General features: G+C 41.5%; 1 protein-coding gene across 1 annotated transcript; it reads left to right on the forward strand.

Annotated features, from left to right (window-relative positions):
• LOC136675345 (cadherin-6-like) lies at positions 1-27537 on the forward strand. Its single transcript, XM_066651832.1, has 12 exons — positions 1-51; positions 11376-11720; positions 13548-13842; positions 14134-14253; positions 15439-15612; positions 17544-17731; positions 17931-18181; positions 19387-19523; positions 20410-20531; positions 22119-22236; positions 22487-22738; positions 25190-27537. The coding sequence occupies exons 2-12, from the start codon at positions 11505-11507 to the stop codon at positions 25696-25698; spliced, it is 2382 nt and encodes a 793-aa protein (XP_066507929.1). The 5' UTR covers positions 1-51; positions 11376-11504; the 3' UTR covers positions 25699-27537.
• Positions 27538-27961: the final 424 nt, after the last annotated feature.

Genomic DNA, 27961 nt, shown 5'->3' on the forward strand with positions numbered 1-27961 from the left:
CATCCACCGCACGCGCTTCTCTGCTCGGAATAACGGTCACTCGTCGCTGAGGTAAATCTATATTCACATGTTATTTGGATTTGCGGGTTGTTTTCTCATTCTTTTGGCGTCCTACACTTTATAAGCTCAGAATTTAGGTTAATACCACTTTATTAGACAGATTGGAGCATAAAGTGAAGGGTTGGACGTGGTACTGTTGATAATATTTATTTTTACTAAACACAGAAGCGTGGAACACGTATGTTTGGGTCTGGTACAGATATGTAGCGCAAAGAAAAAAGTATTTTTCATATTGTCGCTGTGTTTTATCATTCTGTGCTAGCGTTAGTCAGAAGTTTTATGGTCACATTCATTAGCTTATGTATCTACAGTATGCGGGCGATATAACTCTTAACTAACGTTACAGTACAGCGCGGTGCAAATGTCAGAGACCACAATTCATTTGTTTGATTTGCAGTTAAGACATTTTTTTTAATAGAAGTCATTCATTATTCATGAAATACCTCTGAATAGATTAGCTGTAGGTGTGATCTTCGCAAAGCATCTAATATAAAGTAGAAAGTCACAGCAGAAGTTTCCTTTACTAGATTTAGTATTATTTTAAGGAAAAATTGGACTCTTAACAGTCATGCAAGGCCTTGTAGGCCGCCAAAACTGGCCTCATTAGAGAAACTGTACTTTTAAGGTTTTATTAGTGAAACACGTCTGTCAAGCTCAAGAAATCAGGATTCTCTCCATCCTTTTCATTATGGGATGACTTGGAGTGTATGAAGCAGAATCTAAGACTGAACTTTTGAGGTGTGGAATAAAACGCTTTTGCTGTAAATTCTTCATAATTACACTGAGTATTGATCATATTTATATGGTACGAAAAATAAATATAATATGACATTTTCGGTTAAATATGTGTTTTCCCCTGAACACTGGAATAAGTGGAACCTGTGCTTAATGCCAGTTTTGGCTGGAAATGAAGTCAAAGAACAGAATGTTTTCTGAGATTTGCACAGAAGCCTGTTTTGAACTGTGTTGGAGGTGATATTAATTATGTAGAAAAGCCATATTTCCAAAGCTGGTCTCTTTTAAGCCATTGGAGCTGAGGAGTTTAATGTTTCTCTATTTTTGTGCTGGTAATTATGCCCTCTAATATTACCACGCTCAAAGTTTAGTGCTGACTACGGAGTGATAGAGGCAACAGTTCCCCTGATGAGGGAATATATTGAAAAGAGAAGGAAAATGTAGTCAATTTCTCGCGAGTCAGCACCTCTCTAAGCTTTATGTGTTAAACCAGGAATATATTTTCACTGTATTTCTTATTTAGTATCACTGCTCCAGGCCTTTTTACCTGAACATATTTCAGTAGAATGTATGCTAATTTTGATTTTGCTATATATTATCATATATCTTTTATTCTAAATATTCATAAAGAGAACCTTTACATAAAGAAGAGACTGCACCATGCGTCTGAAGGCTTAACTCTGCGTTCACAGCTGTGTCTGTAATTGTGGGGCACGTGGACATTCCAGGATTGAGAGGTTTGTGGTTGTTTTTTGGGTTTGTGATGGTTATATTTTAGATTTGAGATGTTAGTGGTTGGATATTGGGTTGGAGATTTTCATGGTTGGATTTCATGAGTTCATTTTTTCAAATGTTCTTGATTGGGGTTTGGGTTTGAGATGTTGAGATGTTTGTGGTTGTATTTCAGTTTTGAGATATCAATGGTTGGAGGATGGATTTGAGATGTTCACATTTAAGATCTTCATCTTTGTTTCTCATGTGTAAGATATTCATGCTTATTTTTGGGTTTGAGATGTCTTTGGATGTCAGTTATAATAATAATTGCTGCCAAAGATGCATTTCAAATCTTTAATGTCGTTTTTTTGTACTGTGTAACTTGTATTCAATTGCATCTATAGCCCACATATTCAGGATTTTCTTAGCAGGTCTTAAATAGGAAAATGGAACCTAATAACACAGGACTCATGAATTGGCACACTGCATTCATACACAGTGTTTAAGCCTTCAGGCTGAAAAAAAAATGAATGTGTGTACCTTCTCTGCATAAACAAGGCCTTAGCCTTAATTTAAGTTATATAAGCGGATTTAAATCATAGTGTAGTAAGTAAATGCAGCCCCCATGGTAACCTGTACTGCTTTTCTTTACAGAGTGGTGGGCCTGAAGCCCATAAAATAACTATATCTAAAGAATGGATCTGACTTCTTTCAGGAAAAATCAAGGCATCTATTGTGAGTTAGAATAAGCTTATATTGATCCAAGCTTTGATATCTTCATGTCCAATGTAACTGACAAGAGATATACCAGACTTCTGCCTTTTTAATACTAATAAAAATCATATACCTAGCAAGTGTCATAAATAATTATATAACTATATCCATAGATGCAAACTCCGTAGGATCTTAACCGTGTGCTATGAATCTGGATCTTTACAGTTAGGCCGTAATGACTTCTGACATTTTAAAACGGCTGTTTAATGAAAACAGGCTGCTGTTCCTTCATTTCCCCTCACTCACTTCAGAACGTAGGATTGATATGACATTTTGTATAACATTTTGATCCATATTTTAAATGGAATTTGACAACACTGACTCTTAGTTTTCTAACGGTGGTGTACTTAGAGATCTATAGCAGTGCCCCACCTCATGGCCTTTAACGCCGTCTTGGCCTGGACTGAACTAATACAACTTTTGAAGTTCTCTTCATCTCTCAGTTTCTGAAATATAATACAAACAGCATGAAATGTCTTGCTTATGTAAATGAGCAGTTTAGGATTAGATTATACACTATTTTTTTAAGAGGAGTTTAAAGAGTTTAGTCATCCAGGCTGAAAGGATCTCTGTATGCAAATGCAGTTTGTACTTTTGTATGCTAATTAGATCAGTGCCCGCTGTCACCTGACATGACAATGGCCCGTAGTCAGCTGCGTTTGCTGCTGGAGATGGAGCTGGATAACATTGATTAGCAGACGCCTGTAATTAATTTCACCCCAGAGTGATTTATGAAGCCATGTGTAGTGTCATTACGTCACTAATGGAATTTTTCATGGCTATCGCAATGTCAAAGAAGAGCACTTTGAGATAGTGACAGCTGAACTGCTGAAAACACAGGGCAGCCATTTCAAAGAAAGCACACTTTCTAAAGCTTAAGGTAGAGTTTCACAGAAAAATCTCTTTAAGGGTTTTTTTTTTCTTGGATGCTAATTTGCCCAGATTTGGAAACAATGGGTGTGCATTTCCAAAAGTCTTTTAAAAAATTATTTATGCCATCTGTTGTTTTTTTTTTATTTTTTCCAAATATTTTTGTAGAAGATGGTGCTGTTTGTGCTCGCTAATTTGTGTTATTTCAGGCATTGTTTAGTAATTTATCAAGAGAAGGATACTTAATAATTGGATTCATAAGTGGATATGAGTGATTTCCATAAACAAGCTTGTTTTTCTCTTGTTTGTTTCAGTCAGCACACTAAAATCTTAGCCTGAGGCTCTCAGAGATAAAACCTTTCTATGCAAGAAGGTTAAGTTTAGCAAAGAACATCGTTTGCACATTTATTTATCATTGTTCTTATTATTTCACAAACACCAATGGATATAAACATGTCATTGTGGACATGGAAAGAACGGATTGCAAAGTGCTGAAGAACTGGACTTAAACAGACGCGATGATTATGGGCCTCGGTCCGTACTTTCATCCTCCTTGTCCCTGTAGTAGCAATAGCCACAGAGTCTGAGGGCTTTGGACGCACTCCATACTGCTCACATCAGACAGTGACTGAGATGACAGGGCAGATCACAGAGAGGGAGAGAGAATTTGGGGGGGAAAAAAATGGCATCGATGATGAAAAACAAACTTAAAACAGAATCCTAAATGCACAGTGAATATTTCTGCCATTCAGGGCCTGTGCATTAGAATAAATAAGGAAGGGCCTTGCTCTCTTTGTGAATTGTGCAGCATGCACAGATGGAATACTGATGGTAAAGACGTATTGCTACCAGTCAGATCACACATCTTCAGCTTCTGCATCAGTGTTAAAGTGATTTATTCACCAAGCGCATGCCGAAGGTGCCCTCTAATGATCTCCGTTTTACATAGTAATCGCAATGACCCTGCCGGTGAAGGTCATCCACTGATTAAGCACCATATTGTTCCAGCCATCTCACATGTTCCATGGGTGTGAACCACCATCTGATTCTATCACCTCTGCGCAGGCGTACTCTAAATGTTCATGCTCTGAAGCATAGAGGAAACCCCTTCCTATCCAGATTATCATGGAAGCCACCTTGCTCCTGTCATTTTAAGATTAAAGATGCTGGCCTGTAGAATCTGTTTCTCCTCATGGATGCGTTGATTTATGGCACAAAAGGCACGTAAATGCATAAATGCATGCAACAGTCTCTCCTGATGTGATATTCCATGGCAGCTACACTGTAAAATGAGCTTTTTTTTTTTTTGGGGACATCCAGGAATTCATTACTGCATTCAAACCATCTACTACATCTCCCACTGAAGGCTTTTGTCATTGTCCCATATTCACATTTCTTACAATTACAGATCAGTATCTGGATTGCTGGAAAGACCTGGCTTTAGGATTAATGCTGTTTGAAAATGCAGCGGAATTGCAATGAACTTGGCATTATATTCTTCAACCCCTGGTGGTATGGTATAATTTCCATGGCTTATTATCTCCCAGCTGATAATATTGGTAATATAGTCCATTGAGAATACCAGCGGATAATGACTCCCACAGCTGGAGCTGACAAAAATTACCTCTGGTTCTACATCTGGGCAAGCTTCCCGTCATGTACTTGTTTCTCCACATTCAGCAGGAGCTGATAACACCCTAACGCCGTTAACTTGAGTCGCTTCTCTGTTGTCTTTGTTCTTTTGATTGATTATCCTCTCCTACTTCACAAGTCAATCCAAACTAAGAGTGGATCAGCAGACACAAATTACTCAGTAGCAGGAGCTTGCCAAGTCAGTTTCAGAAGAGTGACACAACACCCAGATATGCAGTGTTTCTTGTGAAACTACTGTATAATGTCAAGGCTCAGAAAGGCCAAATTTCTAAAGCCATCAGTGCAAAAGATGGTATCACAAGATGCAGGAGTGAGTTTTACAGATGGCACAGTACTACTTTGTCCTTTCCTGTTCTGGCTGAAGCTGATACTGACCCAGATTTTCTCCTAAGCTTTCAAATGTGTTTTAATTTAAGAACTTCATTTCAGATGGCCAAGTATGAGCACAGGGCTCCAATCACTACTTTTCTAAGAAATACACTGTAACAATATTATTATAAGTGTAGTGTAACACAACTACTTTTTCTGTTAAACTTAGACTGTTAGTATTTCTTTCAAATTAAATACTGAATTGGTTCTGTTTACCTCCAATAACCATCCCAGGGTTTTCTCCTGGTATCAGTCCAAAAGTGATACTGGGTATTGGATCAGCGCCATATCTAGAAAGACATAGTTAACGTAATCTTAACACTCCAATGCGTTTGGATACCTGGGTCCAGCTTCTGACCTGATACTTTCGGGTGTCATTGACTTATTTTCTTTCATTGAAAAAGCCATCATTCTATGAGTGTCTCTCAGCCAAATGCCCATTCGCAGGAGAATTGCTGCTGCGGTGGACAGCAGAGTGTGGCCACAGAAAGGTCATGGGCTCCAGCCGTTGACAGCAATGAATTCGACCAGTGCGTTCAGATTTCTGTATGGTTCGTGCACTTCATGTGGAAGCCAAGTACAGACCCTCGTAGAAAGAACAAACCCATTTCTTTTGTACAAAAGCAGCAAGACAAGTGCGGACTAATAACCTGACAAGCTAAGGGCCAGCAAGTTCAGCTCTCCTTACAGCACTTCGCAGCCTACAGACTATGGATGAGCAGAGGGGGGAAAAAACAGAAAAAGAGTAGAAATCAGTTTAATCTGTCTTTGAACCTTCTTTCTCCCTTTGCCTTGAACACTCCCATCGCATTTTTGTTCTAAGAATTTCCGAGATGCCGCCACAGGCTTTCATTTATTTATAGGTGTAACGCTTTGGGTTTTCTATTCTATTTCAGCGGTTGTTAATGTCAATAAATGTCATTATCGATTAATTTGTTGATACACATTTTCACTGCCCCCCCTTTCTCATTCTCTTTGTTGTGGGGCTTAAACTCTAATACTAGCAAAGGAGCAGAATCAAAATGTCAGACGATGTTGTGATTGCAATCAAGATGACTTAGTGTGACCTTTTCAAATGAAAGCATTGTTACCTTGGTGGTGAAAATTATATATATATATATATATATATATATATATATATATATCAAATCTCACAACACATAAGTTATAAATCAGAATATAAAAAACTAAACTATATATATATAGTTTTTTTTTTTTTTTAATATTCTGATTTATAACTTATGTGTTGTGAGATTTGGGTTCCTCCTAGTAAATCTGCCCCCATAATAATATTAATCCAAAGTGTATTCTGAGGTGGTGATAGTTCTGGAGCTGCCGGTCTGAAGTGCTGGTGTGCTGTGATTGCCTGTAAAGTGCCAGGGTTTCAAGATGCATGTGAATCTTTGGATGAGTTAATGGTGCTGTCAAGCTGTTAAAGGCCTTCTGGGAAAAACACACAATAAATATCAACGATGATGCGTGAAAAAGTTCACCCTGACTTTGACTACAGCAACAACAACTCTATTAACAGGGTGTGCTCCTGATTTGCGTATTTGTCAGTGAGGTGGAAGTGACAAGCAACCAAACAGACACACATAATGTATACACACAAATACCTCCCTCACACCCAGAGAGAGGTGCATTTGCATTGCAATGGGCAACTACATTCCAAGGCTGCGCCACAATGCTAAAGGGGAAGCCGCTGACCCGAGGGCTCCCGCAGAGTCCTTTACACAGCAGCCGAGAGCTTCAGTTCTCACGGCGTCTCCTTCACCCACCACACAGAGACCCTCAAACAAACACCCTACAGTATGGCAGCAAACAGAGGAAACTCGCAAACAGGACTGTAAACGACAATGCCACACACACACTCAGGTTAACAGGTGCTTTGTGCTTGCTCTTTGAATAGTCTGCATGGATAGACAATGGAGAGTTGAGCTGCAGTGATTTGACGGCCGCGGTTGAATTCCCTCGTGAGCAAATGAATGTCGTGCACCTGAATGGGGCCTTTAGGAGCATTGGATTTTAGCACGTATGACTGAATTGCTTTGTTTAATTCACTAAGCAGCCAGCTTCAAGACAACTGTGCCTTAAAAAAAGCTTGTGTTTTTACGCCTCCATTGAGACTGGGCAGAAGAAGCAGAGTCATTGGCACAGTATTGCTTCCAGACCACATTATGGCCTCTCGCGTTACGTAATTAAGAGGTCCCATCTGGTCCGGGCAATGCTCCCTGACACTAATTGTGTTGGTGCACATGGCCATCCCATTGAGCAAAAAAAAAGAAAAAGATATATAAATAAATAAAGAAACTCAACATTTGAATCCATTATCTCCTCCTGTTCAGATTAAGGAGCACATGCTGCAGAAGAGATTAGCGGGGAAGGCTTGGGGGACACTTGTGTCTGGTAGGGGCCTGGGCTGCAGGATTACACCATGTATGGTGTGGCAGCCCTCCACATTAAGCACCAGCAGCTACTGAGTCACATGCTTCAGGCTTCTTCCACTTCAGTGTGCCGCAACAAGTGGTCATAAGAAAGAATAATCACTTCACACTATGCTGAAGTGTGTGAAGCGTAGCTTATGGTTATGTTTATCCACTGGACCGGGTCACTTGGGTTTCCGAACTTGACCAGACGCAAGCTTCTTTCAGCACCTTCCAACTGATGATTTCTTGTGCATCTCTAGTGACCCTTTTCTTTAAGGAATGTAATTCTACAATGGCTGGAGGTGTGTAAATTGCATGGGCTAATGGAGCAATATGGGATAATTATGACTGAGATGAATAAATCAGAAGAAGTGATACCTTAGCATCCTAAAACCCAGCTGTCTAGACAGCCCTTTTACCCCAAACAGACGGATCAATAGGTATCGATTACCCGCCTGCCCCAGGGAATGACATGGATTGGCTGCTTGGCTAGCTAGTCCACAGAATGGAAACAGGATCAGCTCTGATCAGCTCAAGAGTGCCACCCAGACTCAATTTGCCTTCACCTGATCCTGGCTGCGCTTCTCCTGCCTTGAGAGAAGAGGCCGACCACAATCCAACATGGCATATGTCTCCTTCCATTTTGTGCAAGTGAGATGAGAGGGGTTGCTCGCACTGTTTTCATTTCCAGAACTCACTGAAGCAGTCAGAGAACCAGTGCTGCTTTACCGATCTCCTAATAGAGCACCCTGTGGTAGAGAAGGGGGAAAAAAAGATGTCCATATATCAATTCAGTGTAATCAAACATATTTTCAGCCACCGCTATCTTAAGCGGCATTATCGTGTAAGATCAGCGTGCTAAACATGACTGGCCTGTTTAAAAAAAAAAAAAAAGCAGAGAGCGGGCTGTATCTAGTTAATGGGCAGTGGTCCGGTGACTTATTCATTATATGGGAGAACCAGGAGACAGAGTGTTGGTGTTAGCCGGCTGTGCCTTGCTCTTCGCTCTGCTGCGCTGTACTTTCTGCAGCAGGACTTGTTACCTGTCGCCGCCCGTGGCTGACATTCTTCTTCCCTCGCTCCTAATTGCCCCTGCGGGACTCATCAGGAGTGCTGTGCTGTCTGCTGTGTGGCAGGGCTATCAGCAAGGGCCACACTAAGAGCGCCCACCTCCCCTTTCTCTTTCTCACACAGACACACACACACACACACACACACACATATATATATATATATATATATATATATATATATATATATATATATATATATATGTACACAAACAAACACAAACCCACACACACACATAAACATTCTCTCTTATCATCCCACTCCCTGTGTCCTCCACAGGTGTTGCTGCTTCTTGCCACCCCCCCGCCAAAATCCCTTCTGCCTGTCAGTCCTCTTGTACCCCCCCAACACCCCCAAAAATTCTGTCTCTGCCCCTCCCTAGAGACTATAAGGGGACTTTGTCTTTGAGAAGAAATAAAAACAAGCCATTAAAAAAAAGAAGAAGAAAAAAAGGACACCTGATGTCTCAAGGTCAGACTACATGCTAAGTTCTCTATAAACAACAGGCATCAAAAACTAAACCAGAGACATGTGATAGGACCCCTTTGCTAATTACCTCATGTCATGGATATGATAACAGATTTCTCCTTGTTCCTGAAAGAGTAGTACTTTATGAGGCCAGTGTAAAAACATAATTGTGTCCTTCTAAATAAAGAACATTAAGACCTTTTCTATTAGCCCAGTTGTCGTTCTATTCCTTCACAAATGAGCTAATGTTAGGTCTGCTCATTTCTTACAGTTCTGTATTTTGACCTTGCAGGAACAAAACATTCCTGTGCATTTATGTTATTTCATGCACCTCCTTTTGTGCAAAGGTTTCATAATCACTATATATCTATACAATATATCAATAGATAAATTAAATGAAATGATATTACTATGATTTTAGGTTCAAACCCTGAGACTTCAAGGATGAAGACATAACAATAAACATCCTGGTTCATTTTGGAATTGTGCATGAGCCTCTGAAATGATGGACAGTGTGAAGTCAAGGTGTCACATCGAGTTTTCCAGAGCATGAGGTTGTGTTTATGGACAGCAGGAAAGCTTCAGTGCTTCCTTCGCCCCGCTTTCCCTCGCAGCGGGTCGGACTCATAAATGAACAGGGGGAGACATTTTGTGGTGGAAGCTGTGTCTGTTCCCTCGGCCACACCATGTAACAAAACCGCTTTAGATACAGCTGACTTCCCCCGGCAGGACTGTGTCAGGGGATTTGCCAGGTCATAGAGCTGTGCGAAATGGCTCTCTGAGTTTGACTAATGTGCTCCAGGAGCCTTTTCTCTGGAGTTTGGAGTCCAGAAATCTATAAAGATCAGCCTCCATAAACTAGAATTGTGAGGCATGAGAGAACCGACATCTCCTTTTTCTTTCTTTGTTATGTGTGCTCACCCCCCCAATACACACACACACACACACACTGAACTGCACACATATACATTATAGAGGTCCCATGGTACATTCAAGCTCATTGAGTTTGACAGCAAATCAATATGACCCAGTATCTATTGTTACCTTATTCAATTAAGCCAATTCATAAAGCTGAACAAAATGGAAAGCTCACCAGAGAGGTACATCAGAATGGCAGTAGTGTACGGATGTATAAGGAAATCCAGCAGCACTAATATGCTTTTTCAGCTGAATCAGTGGGCCTTGAGCATCTCTCTCTCTCTCTCTCTCTCTCTCTCTCTCTCTCTCTCTCTCTCTCTCTCTAACTCTATACAGGCAGGTTGACCCAGTGTCGGTTCATATAGATGGAGACATGCATGCAAATGTCACTGGCAATATTATAAATCAAAAAGTGAAGGCACTTAACTTTCATGAAAGCAATGGCTATCTCCCCTACCTCTCCAACTTGGTGCAATTACATTTGCAATCTACTTGATAAAGAGCGAAAGGGAGGAAAGCCAGCCACTGGGCTGTGGACAAGCCTTAAGATTGATGTGGAAACAGGAAACACAGTGATTGCTGATTATTATGTGATGGCAGGGTGCTTTTGTCTCTCTGGCTTTCATTTGGAGGGGTCAGAGCAGTGGGCCTGTGCTCTTCTCTCCAAGCCAAATGATGAAACTGTCTGTGGATTGCAAGTAAACATAACATTTGTATGTCCAAGCAAGGCTTTTTTTTCCTGGCTATTTTTTTTCTAACTCAATTGCTACATAAGTGTTTTGGTCTTTAAAGCCAGAGCAGTTAGAGTGGACTTGCATCGATTAATTGATAATAGATTTGCAAGAGCCATTGGCGTTTTTTTTTTTTGTGTGGTATTTTTGGAGTCAGGGTTTAATGGCTGGCTGAAAAGTGGGAGAGAGACAGACAGAGAAATGGAGAGAGAGGGAGAGAGAGAGAGAGAGAGAGAGAGAGAGAGAGAGAGGGAGAGAGAAAGCGAGAGAGCTTATCGGAGTTTTATCATGCTTGTGCTAAACGGGCTCCTGCCGAACAGCGCTGGTCTAAGCCTCCACTTTCCACTTCATGCTCTCTAAATCGTGGGACACCAATTATATAGATATCAGAGCCTGAGTCACTCTGAAGTCCTGCAGAATTGCCATCATATATTTTTTTAAGAGATATCTTTTAATTAGCAGATGGTTGTCGTCGTGATACAGTTGCCTCTAATTAAAAAAGAAGAAGAACGATTCGCATTCTCTGTTGGCTAATTCAACCTGAAGCTTCCAACCAATTAATGACTCCATTTCTCTGTCTTTACAGGTAGCACTTGCCCACCGCCAGCTGCCAGCAGGGAGGACTATGAGGGTGGCAGACGCCTCCACAAGACAAGGATTTAACCTGGGCAGATAGGACCAAAGACAGCTGCGGGCTACCTTAAAATCAAACAGGATGAGGACTTGGACGGTGTGCCTCTTATGGGTGTGGGCGGCCCAGTGCGTAGACGCCATGGCACTTTTAAAAGGGACAGTCGGAGAAGAAAAAGTGAGAGTAACACAGGAAGAGAAAGACGTGGGGACTCTGAGACGCTCTAAGAGAGGCTGGATGTGGAGGCAGTTTTTTCTCCAAGAGGAATACACTGGCACGGATAATCAGTACATTGGCAAGGTAGGAAACCGTTCATACTCACACATGCACACTGAACACAGCACTGCATTGAATTTATTGTTTCATATGTGTACCAAATTTGCACACAAATAAAATATGCTGTATCCGTACAATTGCTGCCAAAAATAAACAGGCACACTAGATTTAATGCCAATTTTTGAATGTAGAGCTGTTATTCACACATGTAGACAGTAGGAAATACAATGAACTCTAAAACAGTAATATAATTCATTCTTACGTGCAGTTTAAGTGTCAAAACCGAATTGATAAGAACACTGAGAGGGAAACCACCTGGAGAACATGAGCTTATCAATAAAAAGGGGAATGCCATGTCAATGAAATCTCCAATGCACTCAGGGTTTCTTTTGTTTTAAATCTTACATGTTCCAAACATGAGCAGAATAATGATATGACCGTTGAGAGATTCCTGGAACAGTTTCATCATCTTCCTTCATCCCCTTTCTCAGCTGTCGTCTCTTAATAACTAGGGATACAGATGATGAAAAGCGTGGGCATGGTGATGCTAGTGTTCTCCAGCATGGCTTCTGCCAGGTCGAAGATAAGGACTAAGGAGAAAACTAAGGCCTTAGCTTTCTCACTGTGCTGCCCACCCTCAGAGGCGGAAGGGTCTGGACAAAGGATCAAAGATTAGAATATATAAAAAAATAATAATAACAAGGAAAAAAAAAAAAAAAAAAAAATATATATATATATATATATATATATATATATATATATATATATATATATATATATAAAAGAATTCAGCACTGTTGCTTAGTGCTTCCATGCTTTGTGAAGGGTCAGCTCACACTGGACTATTCATGTGGGGTGCTGGGAATACAGATTGTACATGAACTCCATGCGTGATGCAAACTTTAGCTGTAAAAGACACTATAGAGGGATGTGCATGCTCAAAAGAAGGGGGTCCTGAAAGGCTTTTTGGTAGGATTTTGGAATTACGGATGCACTTTTTTGTGGAGTTATGGATGCACCTTTTTAACACTAAAACCCCACTTTTTTTTTGCATAATTCCAAGGGGATCTATTCAATGTGGAGGAGTAACTTGCATTCCAAAGACATGCCTGGAAATTCTCTGAAAGAACTATTGTGTTAGAACAAGAGTTGATTTTCCAAAACACTGATTTTTAATATGCTCTTGACGAAATGCTCTAATTTTCAAATGCTAAGAACAGGTGTGGCTCAAAAACATTCCATTGCTGCAAGACAAAGATTCACTTCAACAAAGCAGCCCACTCAAGCTGTGAACATAATGCAGATTGCGTTCCTCTTTCCTCCTTCAAGAGCTGTTGTTTAAAGTAATCAGATGAACACCTATATAGTTTTAAAGTGAACTTTCTGATCAAACCCCCTTATTCAGACCTAACCTAGTGAGCGTTATTGTAAGATGTCTTTCAAACATACTTGTCTTGGGATGGGCAAGGACAGTGCTGTTTGATTTTGCTCATGAAATTTAAAAAAAAAAAGCTTTCTCCACATTGAGATAGCAGGTGGGGATGGCTTTTTTTTTGTAATGAGTATGTATTCACCTTGATTGCATATTTGATGTCTCTTACTTTCATGTGATAAGCAATCAAATTTAAATTTTTCAAGGCTCGTGTTCACACATCAGCATCATAGTACCCGCACATATTTGACTGCCTTTTCCAGCTTTTAGTCTATTGTCTACTTCCTACAAAAACAACCACTGCAAAAAAATATATATACTTCCCGACTACTGAATGTAATACATATTTAAGAGTGTTATCAGCTAAAGACTGATCTTGGGGTTCCTGATGAATTGCCTGAATGGCCTTTCGTCCACAGCTTCACTCTGATATGGATCGAGGAGATGGCACGGTGATGTATGTGCTCACAGGCGAGGGAGCCGGGACGATCTTTGTGATAGATGCAAACTCAGGCGATCTGCATGCCACCAGGAGTCTGGACAGAGAGGAGAAGCCATTCTACATTCTCAGAGCTCAGGCTGTCAACAAGAAGAACGGCATCCCCTTGGAGCCCGAGACAGAGTTCACTGTCAAGCTCCACGACATCAACGACAACGAGCCGAAGTTTGAGAAGGAGGTTTATACAGCCACCGTCCCTGAGAGGTCACACATTGGTAGGATTTCTTCAGCTCAGACCTTCACATTCGGCACAGTATTTTTGTAAATAGTTTTTTTTTTCTTGGTTTCAGTGACCACTATTAGCTATTAGAGTCAGAGAGTGTGTATTAAGTCGGAGTCCGTGTTCTAACTGATTTGCTGTTGTTCACACTAAGCTACCAGATGATTCTTTGTGTACGACGCCAGTCAATAAGGCATTACGTCCAACGTAAAGTTTATGTAACTGTGTTATTAGGTAACCGTGTTAAATCTATGCATTTGCTAACTTTTTTTTCTGTTTTTTTCAGGCACCTCTGTTATTCAGGTCACAGCACACGACGCAGATGATGAAATGTTTGGCTTGAGTGCAAAACTGGTCTACAGCATCAGCCAGGGTCACCCATACTTCTCGGTGGAGTCAAATACAGGTCAGACTGTCCAAAGTGGTCTGTTATATCATTATAAGATTTCTCAGATTAAGGCAGAGAGAGAGAGAGAGGGAGAAAGAGAGCAAGATACAAAGATGAGAGGTAATCCAGAGAGAAAGAATAATCGGTCAGAGAGAGAGACAGAAAGAGAGAGGGCACAGTAATGTAGGAGGTTAGTATTATGGCCCTCCTGCCACAGCGTTTTAGCTGTAGAAACTCACAGTTAGTTTAATCATCCTAATGTGCACTCTGGACCATCTCCAGCAGAGGTCTTTGTTTAAACAAAAGCGAAATTGAAACACAAAAGCTCCTATGGCAGATTACCATCCAGCTTAACACTGATAGGGGCTAGCCCAGATGTGACATGGATGTGGTAGCTATGACACATCAGAGTACATAAAGTCCCAAAAGAGCTTTGGGCTGAAAAAAGGGATATCCCTCCGGATTCATTGTTAATCTGGGAATGTTTGTGCCTTTCAGAGAAAAGGAAAAGCCTGGATGTCATGCTATATGAATTACTGGATTTGCCTGTTGCCATTTTCCGTACTTATGTAGATATAGCAGATGTATCATTCCGACACAGATCTGTGGCTGCTCTATGACCATTTGCAATCCTTCTTGTCAAGTGTTGTACTCTTTGATTTTGTTGTGTACGGTATCTGCCTATCATATGTACTATAAGAATGGAAGTTATGAAATAGTTGTCAGGGTAATGAAGCATAACCTTGGCTGTCGTCAGAAAGCATTGATTGAAGCTAGGAGGGCACGAAGGTCTTTATTTGTGCGATAAGACCTGTTCCTTCACTTCCTGCAGCTGTATTCTGCTGTGGCCACTGATGTCCATTACAATCTCTAAGGCAAAATAAGGGTGTGTGCGCATGCAATGAGCTTCATGCTGTTGCAAAACAACAAGTTTCTTGCTGCTGCTGAAAGCCCCCGCTATGCTCCCCAAGAGCCCCATAGCAGTACGATCATTGTCATACCGTAGAACAAGTGCAGCTTTTAACACTCTCCATAGCATATAACAATGAACGTTTCAGAGTGGAGTTTTTTAGAAAACAAAGCCCAGTGTAGTTAATCTCTTTGAGTCAGGAACTGACTTTATCCCCAGTGTGGATATCAGCGAAACAATCAGACCCCAAAAAATAAAAACTCAAACTTCAAACCTCTCTTTATTTCCTTTAGGCATAATTCGGACAGCCCTGGGGCCCTCGGACATGGACAGGGAGCAGAGGGAGCATTACCAGGTGGTGATTGAAGCCAAGGACATGGGAGGCCAGAGGGGAGGCTTAACTGGATCCACTATAGTCAATATCACCCTCACCGACGTGAATGACAACCCCCCTCAATTCTCACAAAGTAAGGCCACGGCAGACACTTCTACAATAAAAAATTACTGTATAAAGTACATTTTCTGACACACTTTGCTGGTTGGGATTTTTCTAGCAGTGGTGACATGTTTATACATTTTTAGTCTTGTTGCATTTATAGGTGATTGTCACAGACATACTGACTACTCATTTTGAATGCTTAATGGCCACTTAATACATTAATTCATTCATTCATTATAAGCACTTATCCAGTTCTGTGTCGTGGTGGGTCCGGAGCCTACCCGGAATCACTGGGCACAAGGCAGGAACACACCCTAGAGGGGCCGGCAGTCCTTCACAGGGCAACAGACATTCACACCAACCAACTCGCCAATCCACTTACCAATGTGTGTTTTTGGACTGTGGGAGGAAACTGGAGCACCCAAGCTCCTCACAGTCAGTCACCCGGAGTGGGACTTGAACCCAGTATCCTGGGGCCATAGTTCAGAGATCAATATCCAGACTATGTTTTGGTTTTCATGCCCTTTGAAAGAACAAGAGAGGACCTTTTCTTAAATGTAGCACCTAAATGTGCTATTATATTCTTGATGAATACTAGTCATAAACACTGCTTAGCCCTGGCAATAGCCAATATAAAGCATGTGGACACTGGCCATAGCAAAGTGCTTCATGGCTCTGTTTAGTGCCACAGAGGGACCATTTTGCAGCAGGGCGTGATTAGGGGCAAAGCTGCCATTCTGCCCTCGCCAAAGTGCATGAGGTCTGTGTGGTAATCCTGATTAAAATGGACAGAGCAGGCTAAGCTTGATCATACTTTATTGCCTTTACTTCACCGCCCCCCCCCCCCCCCCTCTCGTCTCTGCCATTTTTTCTGTATGCTAATGTGACATTCTGTTGTGATGGTTATCAGACATTCTTTAAACTTCTGATTTACATGGTTACTTTGTTTGTCACATGCCTCATTGCAATAAAAAGAAAGGGGGAGTGGCTTTTGTAGATGTTACACCAAATGACGTGAAGTCTGATATTTCACAGACCTTGAGTCATTCAAAGGCAAGTTTAAGTCACAAGTCAGTGAACATGTAACTCATGTGTCTGACTCCATTCCCCATCTCTATGGCTTTCACCACTGTTTTATTTAGTATTATTTTTATTAGAGAAGAATTTCTTTATAGAATCCGGATAGTTCTGCTTGATGAGCCACATTCGAAACCATTGTGGAATATATGTTATAAGATTTATGACAACCTCACCACATCTAAATGTCATATTAAACACTATTGTATAAACCCAGTCAGTTTTATTCAGTTCTTCTTGAATATCAGAATGACTTTGGAAAATAAAAACAGTGATATGCAATGCTTAGTTAAGCCATTGCTACTTCCTGCATTCATGATGAATGGACCAATAGAAATGGTTCAAAATGACTTAAAATAAAATACTTTTAAGGTGTTTTCCTTCTCCTGTAAAGTTATTTTTATTTTAGGAGATACATGTTTTTGATTGGATAGCAGTGATATGCCTTTCTTCTCACAAAACTTGAATACACAAACAGATTTTGCCTCATGGAGTGGCTTTGCCACATTAATGTCATTAAACCTTCATGCGCGTGTTGTCAGTGCTCAATATTAACAGACTACATTGTGTGGCAGAAGAATAGTTTATTGTGATTTTGTTTTTTATGGACATGGATGTGTTTTACAATATTTTTTTATTGACCGCCATTTTATAAAAGCATTTAGCCACTTGAGACTACTGTGCGTCATGCCAAAAACACCCTTTTCTCTGATAAAATCGTAGTAAGGCATTTATTGCCTTAATAAATTCTTGTTGAAGATACTTCCAGACCCTGATCTGAGAGCACACTACACTCAAAGACTACATCACCAAGAATACAAAGGTGTGACATCCACAGGGGTACAACACAGTACAGCTAAGATGTGTCAACTTCCCTATCAGGTGTCTACCAGTTCAGCATCCCTGAAATGACAGACCCCGGGGCAGTGGTGGGCCGAGTCCGAGCTTTGGACGCAGACATCGGCAGAAACGCTGAGATGATCTTCACTGTGACAAGCGGAGATGGCCTGGACACATTTGATATAACCACAGACAGAAACACCCAGGAAGGCATCCTCACTGTCAAGAAGGTAAAGTCTTCACACAGAACCTGAATACACTCATTAGAGGTTTTCATGCTGTGAGATAATGATTTACCTCAGCTTGGTCACTGTGAATTTAGCTCAACAGGAACATGCGAGTGTGTGTCCAACACACCAGTTCTTCATACTGTACTGAGTACACAATGTGGGCGGTCTGTTTATACCTTTGATCACGTTATCTCTGCAGCCTCTCGACTACGAGAAAAAGAAGTCTTACACGCTGCAGATTCAGGTGCGCAACACCCACCCCGACCCACGCTACGTTAGCGTGGACTCCAAAGACTCGGCCACGGTCAGGGTCAACGTGGAGGATGTGGACGAGCCTCCTCGTTTCGAGCGGCCCAGCTACATCCTGGAGGTGAAAGAAGATGCAGCATTGGGAACCGCCATCGGCTCCGTCAGTGCAGTGGACCCCGACGCTCGCCGCAGCCCAGTCAAGTAAGCAGAGCAGTTTTGTCTCCGAGATGCTGGCACTCTTACCTGGCCCACAGAAGGTTGGAGTGTTCCAGCTCCATACACAACCACACGACTTCAGTAATGAGCCCTCTTTCCAGACAAAGGCGGAATCTAATTAGTGAAGTCATGTGGTTGTGTGCACAGTTGGAACAAAAGCAAATATCTGTCTTGCCATTTAAACTCTTTGTAGAGTTTTCTGAGCTGGATTTGCTAGACAGACACACTATTTGGCACAAACAGAGCTTAGACACTGCCCAGTTGAAATAGCCATTAATGATGATAATTATGATACTGATTATTATTATTGGTACAATCATTATAGTTTATTATTCTCAAAGCTCTGTGGCATTCTGTGGGCTACCAAGTAAAATGACCATCTTATGAAACATCTTAATATTCCACAGCATCTTTTCAGTGAGTTTATTTTTTTTAAATCTTGTATACAAAAGGCTTGATTTGATATTGCAAGTCGCTACCACATATTCCATCTAAGCTTTTACTGTAGAGCTCCAGTTGTTGTTTTCAAGTGCCTCAGACATGAACAGAGACTGAATTCATCCACATTGTACACTGTTTTAATTCAAAAGGTCCCTCGATTGCAAGTTCTCATTGAGATAATCGTAATAAGCTTCCATTATGAGAATAAATGAGTATATTATCACTGTCCAAAGCCTCTAAATGATAAAGCTGATGCACTGGGCTCACCACTACAATAAACGGTCCCCTTTTTTTTTCTCCACCCCTCTGGAGAGCACAGTAAATAAGAGCAAAGAGAAGAAGTGCAATTAAAGAGCCTCGGCAGACAGGGAGCAGGACTTCAGGGCTGGTAATTATCAGAGACATCAGAGCCAGTGTGCAAAAGCCGCATGGTCCTGCTGAACATCAGGAGGATAATTAGTAAATTGAACAGTCCCTCTGAATGATTGCGTCTGAAGGAGCAATATTGCGGGCTTCTAAAAAACGAGAACAAATGGGCACAGGGCAGGAGAGGGCTTCCGGCTCCTTGTTTGTAATCAGTTCTGCTCCGTGAGGTGTCACTGATTCCTGTGTCCTCTGCTCAGCCCCTGTTCCCTATCAAACTTGAGATTACTTGGTACAGAACATCATTCTTTGTTTAACATGCAGTGCCACAGCGCCATCGCAACATCCTTACGAGTTATCGATTCACGGAATGGTGTCATTTCCAGGTACACAATTGATCGTCACACAGACGTGGACCGGATCTTTAACGTGCACGCTGGAAATGGGTCTATATTCCTGCAGAAGCCTCTCGACCGAGAGGAGCTTGCGTGGCACAACATCTCTGTGATTGCGGCCGAGTTCAGTAAGTCATGTACACACAATGAACATCTTGATTTCAGGTCACTCTTAAGATTTCTTTGGCTTAATTCATTTCTGGGAGGTTGCAAAAAGCACACAGCTCCAATCCAGCCCAGATTATAGATCTGACAAGGATCTGAACCCAGCACTTAGTGTGAGTCAAATTTGATCAACAGTCGTTTGAATTTAATCTGTAAATGTTATACCACAGCTTTACATTACTGTGGCCAGAGAAGTAAGTATTTCTGCCTAATAACACTGTACTCACGTACTGTATATATCTATGACTCGCCTGCTGTTTCACCGTTTGGTATTATATATGCCAACTACATTCGCTTTTTTCTTGTAGGATTTAATTAATTAAGATTTATTTTTAATCGTAAGGCATAAAAAGTCAACAACAACCATGAAGAAATTACTTAACAACCACAGAAAGAAATTACTTGTTCTGTTATACAGTGTTAAAGCAAGCAAAAGTGTGTCTGCCAAATCTGTCATTGATTAACTACCTAACGCACAAGCAAGATAGATTATAGCCTGAGCTAGTTATCAGCAACCTAAAGCTCATTATGGTAAACAAGCTAGTTAATTCATTAAAGAGTGCTGAGCTCGTCTACCATCATCTTTCATTGGGAAATTAAACAGCACCTGCCAGAGTGTTCCTAAGAAGCTAATATAGGTTTATATTCTTGTGACATTACACATAGAAATAGAGCCTTTAAAATAACTGAATCAGTAAAAATGATTCATGGAAATGGGTTTCAAAAATGAGGTTTACAAGAGAGTAAACATACCTTGGAGTAATTAATCTTGTTCACTGTTGACTTGTTACCTCCAGCGACATGAAGCTATATTTCTTATATCACCACTGCCTCTTTTTGTCCTTGCAGATAACCCCCAGCAGACGACTCGAGTACCTGTGTATATCCGTGTGCTGGATGTCAACGATAACGCTCCCACGCTGGCCTATTTCTACGACACCTTTGTGTGCGAAAATGCTAAGGCCGGGCAGGTAAAGTCCCATTTTAATAGACTTTAGCATTCCATTTCTGGGGGCACCTTGTCAATTTAGATGTGCGATAGGACGAAATTAGATCAGCGCTGCCGTTTGGCCATTGGACTGGGGTTGTGTCGATTTGAAGCAGGGGCGTTTGTTGAACACTTTGCGACCTCTGTGGGACTCGCCGCCTCCGGATGGAGATAGAGATCAGTGATGAGTATTTCCCCTACGTGGATTAGACACCAGGGCCGTTTTCTGTCATGCTTGATGAGATTATGTGTCGCGGCGGATGACAGGGGCTGTCACTTATCACAGGCACTTTATAATAACTGTCCACCTCTCCTTCAGTGCCTGACTCCAAATGCCGCCCCTGCTGTCTGTCATCACCCAGATCGCTGACCCACCCATTGGGTTGACGTCCCAATCGTTCGCCATTGAGATCTGTTATCTGCCATTCACTTGCACTCCTAACAGTCGTCTTAGATCTAGCATTTAGATCCTTTTCAAAACAGCTCGTTCATTCCAGATGATCCAGACTTAGAGGTACATATATGAAGGCGTTTGATGTAGTTTAGTTTAAAGGTTCCATTTGCATCCTTTTCAATTTCCAGTCCATACACTGCATATACAACCCATGGTTTATTTTGATATGGAAACCAACACATCTGCATTGAATGAGAGAAGCAGGATTTATTTCCTTCCAATATTTCCTTACACTTTTGGACCATTTTTACTGATCTGTTCACCATAACATTTTAAAACAACGTAAAGGACTGCTGCCAATTTACAATGATGCCAAAATGAATAAAAAGCAAGTATTCGTACATGTTTTAGGGGCAGATGTGTTCACATACGTTCTTCATTTTAAGTTCTAAGGGAAAACAATAAAGAATGATACAGAAATAAATGAAAAGACGTTTGAGTGCCTAAACCCACACAAAATCCCAGAAGTAAACCTCAGGGTAAATGATGATGAAGAATGAATTTGACTAAATATATGAAGTATTATAAAGAATTTTATATTAAATAGGATTTGGATTTGTATACACCATGTTTATTTTTTATCCACTTTTATTAGGCTGCTCTATCTGTCAGCCTGGAGGTAAAGGAGGCAGGCCAATGAAAGTGAAGAGTCTGGCCAGTTGCTATGCCTGACAGGCAGAAACACGCTAAACACTAGAGGACTGCTGATTAAATTTTAGACCTAGCCTTCTGCTGATGTGCCCTTGAGCAAGGCATTTAACCTCAAATTGCCCTTGGTAGCCACACAAGACAACTCTGAGCTCAGTCACTATACTGGTCTGTCCTCACACATTTTGGGTTGAAAATGTTGCTGCTCCTTACTGCACAGTAAAATCAGATTTTCTATGTTTACTCTGAAGACTTGTGGAAAAATAACCGTGTTGACTTCTTCTGGCTTCAGCACAGATTTATTTGTTTATTCTGTATGGATTAGTAACATTTATAAAACTGCCATCAGTGTCAAGATCGGTCTAAAAAATGTAAATGTTGGCATTTGACTGAACACTACTCAGAATTCATAAAATGTGTACAGTGTCTTTTTTTTCTCTAAGAAAAAAATCTCTATTATTTGTCCAGAAAATACAAACAATAACAGCAGTGGATCCAGATGAGCCAATGGGCGGGCACCGTTTCTTTTTCTCTCTGGCACCGGAGAGTTCTGTGAAGGCCAACTTCTCAGTCCGAGACAATGGAGGTGAGTGGCCTCTCACAAACAATCCGCCAAAGCCGGCTTGTCAGAGTCAGCGCGGAGCCGGGTAGCAGGGCCTGGTCAGAGGCTCAGCTTTTCCGACCTTCGGCTTTTTGCAGATTTGCACAAGCCAGGCTCTTGCGGCACTCCTAACCTCTGCTATATCTCGGGTTGTTTTGGTTTGCAGACTTGGTGATATCACATGACACTAACTGAGCCTCCTTCTGAACTGAGTGCTCTTCTCTCCTCTCCACAGATAACACCGCCAGTATCTTCACACGCAGAACAGGCTTCAAACGAGCACAGAAGAGCACACAGTTGGTCTCTGTGCTGATTTCTGATGGAGACTATCCCATGCAGAGCAGCACGAGCACACTGACCATTCGTGTGTGTACATGCAGCCGTGATGGCACAATGGAGTTGTGTAATGCAGAGGCACTGAGTGGCTCAGCTGGACTCAGCACTGGTGCTTTGGTGGCCATTCTTCTTTGTGTCCTCATCTTGCTTTGTAAGAACCTGCCGTCTTTTTTTTTTTTTTTTTTTTTTTTGGTGCAGTGGCTCACAAACACGATGAGATTAAGTCTAGTTTAAAGGAGGGCTGAAAAATCCATTATTTTATAGTGCAACTGTAGATCAACTGCTTCCAGTTTTCAAATACTACAAGTTGCAATTTCAATCATACCTTACATATAAAGCTTGTGAAATGGCAGCCTGGCACCTCACACTCAGCATTCAAGCCTCAAGCTCAAAAACATGAATGTGTTCCTGTAGTCCAGCACAGTTTTGTGGTTTCCATGCTTGACCACTCAGAGCCAGACATACAGAACCTGGTTATGAATTAATTCATGTGTGTTTGAGCAGGGAAATCGCAAAATGAGGCCTGGCTCTGATGCGCTAGGTCCAGAACGTAAGATGCCAGCCATGAATGAAGAAGATTTGACTGAGCAGTAAAGTCTTTTTACTCAGATATCAAGCGCATCAAAGACATTTGTTAGGTCATTCACCTGTTCAATCACTCACTTGCTCAAATTTAGCAGTCTCAGCATCCTCCACAAGGGGGTGCTGTTTACTTGTTTGGTTGTTTTTCAGAAGCAATCCACCCACAAACCTGGATATAGATATAACTGAAAATATATGTTAAAAATGGGTATTATTTACAGCCATGTTCTTATACATTAAGATGATTCAAACTTAAATACAGACACAGGACATAAATAGGAGGCAGTTTAAGAAAATATGAGGTCTGTCCCAAAATCTAGTGAGCTGCCTAGGTAGGTAATGACTAAGTAGACAGCTGTGTAAGTAGGTAGCGTTCTATCGGTCGTCTGTCCTCATGAGGCAGATTATTGAGACGCTCTAGTTAGAGAATGATTGCATCACGGCTTGTTTCCGCCCACCACACGCAACCAGTGGTTTTGTATATCGGCAGCTAATCTTTGCTTTATCTTTAATTATTTTTGCTCGTGGGAGAAGAGCGAAATAGATGGGAGTTGTTCTGGCATTGCATCATGGGATTGCCTTCGCGGCTGAGGACGGGTTCGATGCTGCCTTAAAAATAGTAAATGTTAGTATAACGAGTTCTAAGAATTGGCACAGCCTACGTGTCAGGAGCGTGCACACTATGGCGTATAATGCTATCTAGTTAGACAGCTCACTAGGTTTTGGGACAGACCCACGGTCACCATGGTTATCTGTATACTAGGTAATATTTTGATAAACATGTAAGAATAATATAATAACTACACATTAAAAAAATTCTCCTACAGGAATCGTTACACCTTTAAGATAAAGTCTACGTTAAAACATAATAACATCACGATCCACTGCTAAGCCTGCTGTGGGAAAAGAGATTGTCCTGGTGCTGTGTGCTGTTGCCTTGGTGATCAAAAATCAGTCCCGTCCCTTGAGGTCCTCAGTCAAAATACCATTTCCTCCTTGGGCAGAGTCCACTGTATGAACGACTTTAGAAGGTTGATCATCATTCCCTCTATCCATCTGTCTGTGTTGAGTGTAAGCACTCATTCTTCAGCGTCAATTTTGTCTGGAAAACAGTGGATCCCCTCATTCTCTCACCTGTCTGCCTGTCAGCCTGCGCTTTTGTCTGCTAGAACATTAGATTAATTACTTTTCTGGTGGTCTGAAATGTGCATGTCTGGTCTGAATGCAAAATAAAATGAGGGTGGGGTGGTGGTGGTGGTGGGGGGAATAAAAAGCCCTGACATGCTTAAATGGTTGAACTGATAAACGCTATTTTGTTAGGCTTTCAATCAGGATATTGAATAACAAAGAATAAATGTCAATCCAGTTTTAATTAAATCCCATCGAAAATTAATTCAACAAAAGGAAATATTATCGCGTTGTATTTTACAGCAAATTTGAGCAAATCATTTAAAATCTTTGTGCCTACATAGTAATCACACTGTTCTTGCTCTGGCACTGTGGATTCTGAGCTCCTGATCTAGGCTACTGTATCAGATTGGAGTAGCGTTATGGAAGCGGCTCTAGCGCATGTGGTAGCATTAGCTAGATCTTACCCGAGCACAGTGTGCAGCTGTTCTCTTGTGTAGGTGACACCCCATCATCCACAGAGAGTGCGTTATTGTTAAAATGCGGCAGGCGTGCATGAAGTCGTGCCTGTTCCAGAACTGTGATAAGAGATTAAATCTACTCCTAACTGAAAAACTGTATTTCCTTTTACTCTTACTGTCTGTAGTTCTCTAGTCTTTTCTTTATTTATTTTTTGACAACCCTACTCAGAGCCTTTGAATGCGCACCCAAGGCTTATTGTGCTAATCAGTGAATCACTAGCCAGTGTATTTTCAAACAAAGAAAGGCAGAAATCCTGCCATGCCCAGCTCTCAAGAACTGTGAATTAAGTCTCAGCGCTTGAGTACCTCATGCTCGTCACTTGTCCATTATCTGCTCCGCTCACGGTGTATTTTTCTTTCTCTCTTTTCAGTGATAGTGGTGCTGTTTGCTGCACTGAAGCGTCAGAAAAAGAAAGAGCCTCTGATCATCTCCAAAGAGGACGTGAGGGACAATGTGGTCAGCTACAATGATGAAGGAGGCGGAGAGGAGGACACACAGGCCTTCGACATTGGGGCGTTGCGCCATCCGGAGGTTATGGAGGAGAACAACAAGCTGAGGAGGGACATCCTGCCCTCAGAGCCACTGTACCCTCCGCCCCCGCTGCGTCGGGCCACCGCTCCGTCCCGGGACAACACAGACGTTCGGGACTTCATCAACCAGCGGGTGCAGGAGAACGACGGCAGCCCCACGGCGCCACCTTATGACTCACTGGCCACCTACGCCTATGAGGGCAACGGCTCCGTGGCCGAGTCTCTGAGCTCATTGGGCTCAGCCTCGTCCGAGGGGGCACAGGACTACAACTACCTCAGCGAGTGGGGGCCGCGATTCCGCAAATTAGCCGACATGTACGGGGGCGAGGACAGTGACTGGGACTGCTAACAGACCCACGCAACCAGCTGCCTCGGAGGTGAAATGCGCAGCTGGAGTTATTTACAAAGTGCCCTTCTCCTCTCCACCTAACTCCGTCCAGCAGACAGGCGAAGCCCCCATGGGCCTGACTGTTTGCTGACTGTTTTCTCTCTGCGAGGCAGACGCATTAAGACAGCACAGACGGATTGACACGCAAGTCTGCGCAGACTTCACTTCTGCATATAACTCTGTGGAAGGAAGGTTATCACGACCAGGCATATTTTCGGATAATCCGAGGTTCCCTTTCGAAATAAGTCTGCGCTTCGTGGCACATTGCTTGAAAATGTACTTTCGGAAAACGCTCACTATCTGTTTCTGACTTCCCCACCAAGATACTCTGCAAATGGCAGTTTATCAGCAGGAGTGTTGAGCGTTACTTGAAAAGCTTTTTTTTTTTTTTGGAGCCTGCACGGTATGAAACCACAAGCTGGAGAGCCAGGACCAAAACCTTCTTACCAACTTCTCTGTGAATGTGTCTGGAATTAAAGCGAAAGCAACTCACTCTACTTTCCACTACATTAGCGTGTGAAAGGCAGCTCATTATAAAACGGTATCTCTACAGGTGTTTAGTGACTGAGATCACCGTTTAGCTGTTTACCATTTGACATGTGTATTTTTATTTTTATTTTTTGTACTTTTTCTTCAAGTATTACGAACAACATTAATCTGTTACAGCACTCAAAGCAGACTTTAGGAAAATTGAGAAAGAGGGGGGGGGGGGTGTTTAATGATTGGCACAGGTTTTCATCATCCACTGGAAAAAATGCCAAAAGCTTCCAATTATCTACTCTCTCATAGGCACTAAATGTGGTTTGCTTGGATTTATGCTGCATTTTGGCACACGTTTGCCTGAACTTAGAAAAACTCTGCATTCGTATTGCCTCCAGAGAAAGGCATATTTACAGTTACCTAATGACTTGGGCTAAACCAAACATTCCATAAGTTCACCTCCCAGTTGTTCACTGTAAAAGCCAATGTGTGTGTGCAACATTCGCAAACATTTAAACCAAAAAAAAAAACAAAAACAAAATGCCACCCCGCAAACAGGAAACGTAGAAATGTAGAGATGAATACCAGTGCGCTCTGTTTCCATTCAGCTAATTTACAAAACACAAGGTCGAAAGCTGTAAGCTGTATTCATGCCAGTGCTTTCTAATAATATTATTTCTCTGCAATACTCCAGTCTTAAAAGAAACTATCAGCTGCCTTTGTAAGTAATAAAAATACAGATGATTCATTCCCTCAGTGAATTATAATCACAGCAGTCCGATGTTGAGGTATGACTGGGATGTTAAAATAAATCACCACCCTGCTATTCTGCCCTCTGTGCCAGCCACAAAATGAGTCTGGAATTGCATTCACCGCCTCAGTTATCAAGGGGATGAAAAGAGGTTATTTTTAAAATATACATATGATTGAACTGGGCTCCGAGCAGTGGAAGGGCAGGTAAATATTTGTGTTTTAGGTGCACGCAGCATACAGATTTCACATCCAATAATATTCCTGTGCTTTGTTGGTGATATACTGTAAAATAAAATAAAAAAAGAAAAGGAAAAAAAAAAAAAACAATGCTAACTGTTGTACAAATGTGGTTCTATGAGACAGTGCATTGTTGCAGTGATTTGGGAGAGTAGAAGATGTCCATGTACTACTTTGCTTTAAATCCTGTGATATTTTGTACCAAATATTTATATTACATGACTAATATTCTTCAAACATGTACGTCCAATATTACCGTTTTCAATGTGGAGGTGTGAAAGTAACTTTCAGAGTAAACTCGTCGCGGTTCGTATGATGTACAGATGGATTACTTTCATTACAATAAATGTTGTCTTTTATAGAAAGCCTTTGACCCACGAGTTTATGAATTTTGATTATGCTCATATTCAGCATGAAATATGCTTTATTCCGGTTCAATACTGTTATTGCATTACATTCCCAATACAAACTAATTCAGATCGCATCCAGGTGTTTACGAGCAGAGGGGAACTTACTGCTAGCATACGCCACGCCCAAGGAGATTTGGGCTGGAGTTCTGAGTGGGAGTTTGGAAGTGTTTGTGTAGTGCCGTTGGTATAAATGGAGTGGTAATTGGGGCGTGACTGCACTGTTTTTTAGTCAAGCACTGATGTTTAGTCAAGCACTGATGTATTTACAAAATAAACACGTACGTATTTAGGTAATAAACGAGCAATATTTGGACACCTACAACAGCTAGGACATGGAAAACTTT

Source organism: Hoplias malabaricus, chromosome X1, assembly GCF_029633855.1.
Source record: "Hoplias malabaricus isolate fHopMal1 chromosome X1, fHopMal1.hap1, whole genome shotgun sequence".
Classification (NCBI taxonomy): Eukaryota; Metazoa; Chordata; class Actinopteri; order Characiformes; family Erythrinidae; genus Hoplias; species Hoplias malabaricus.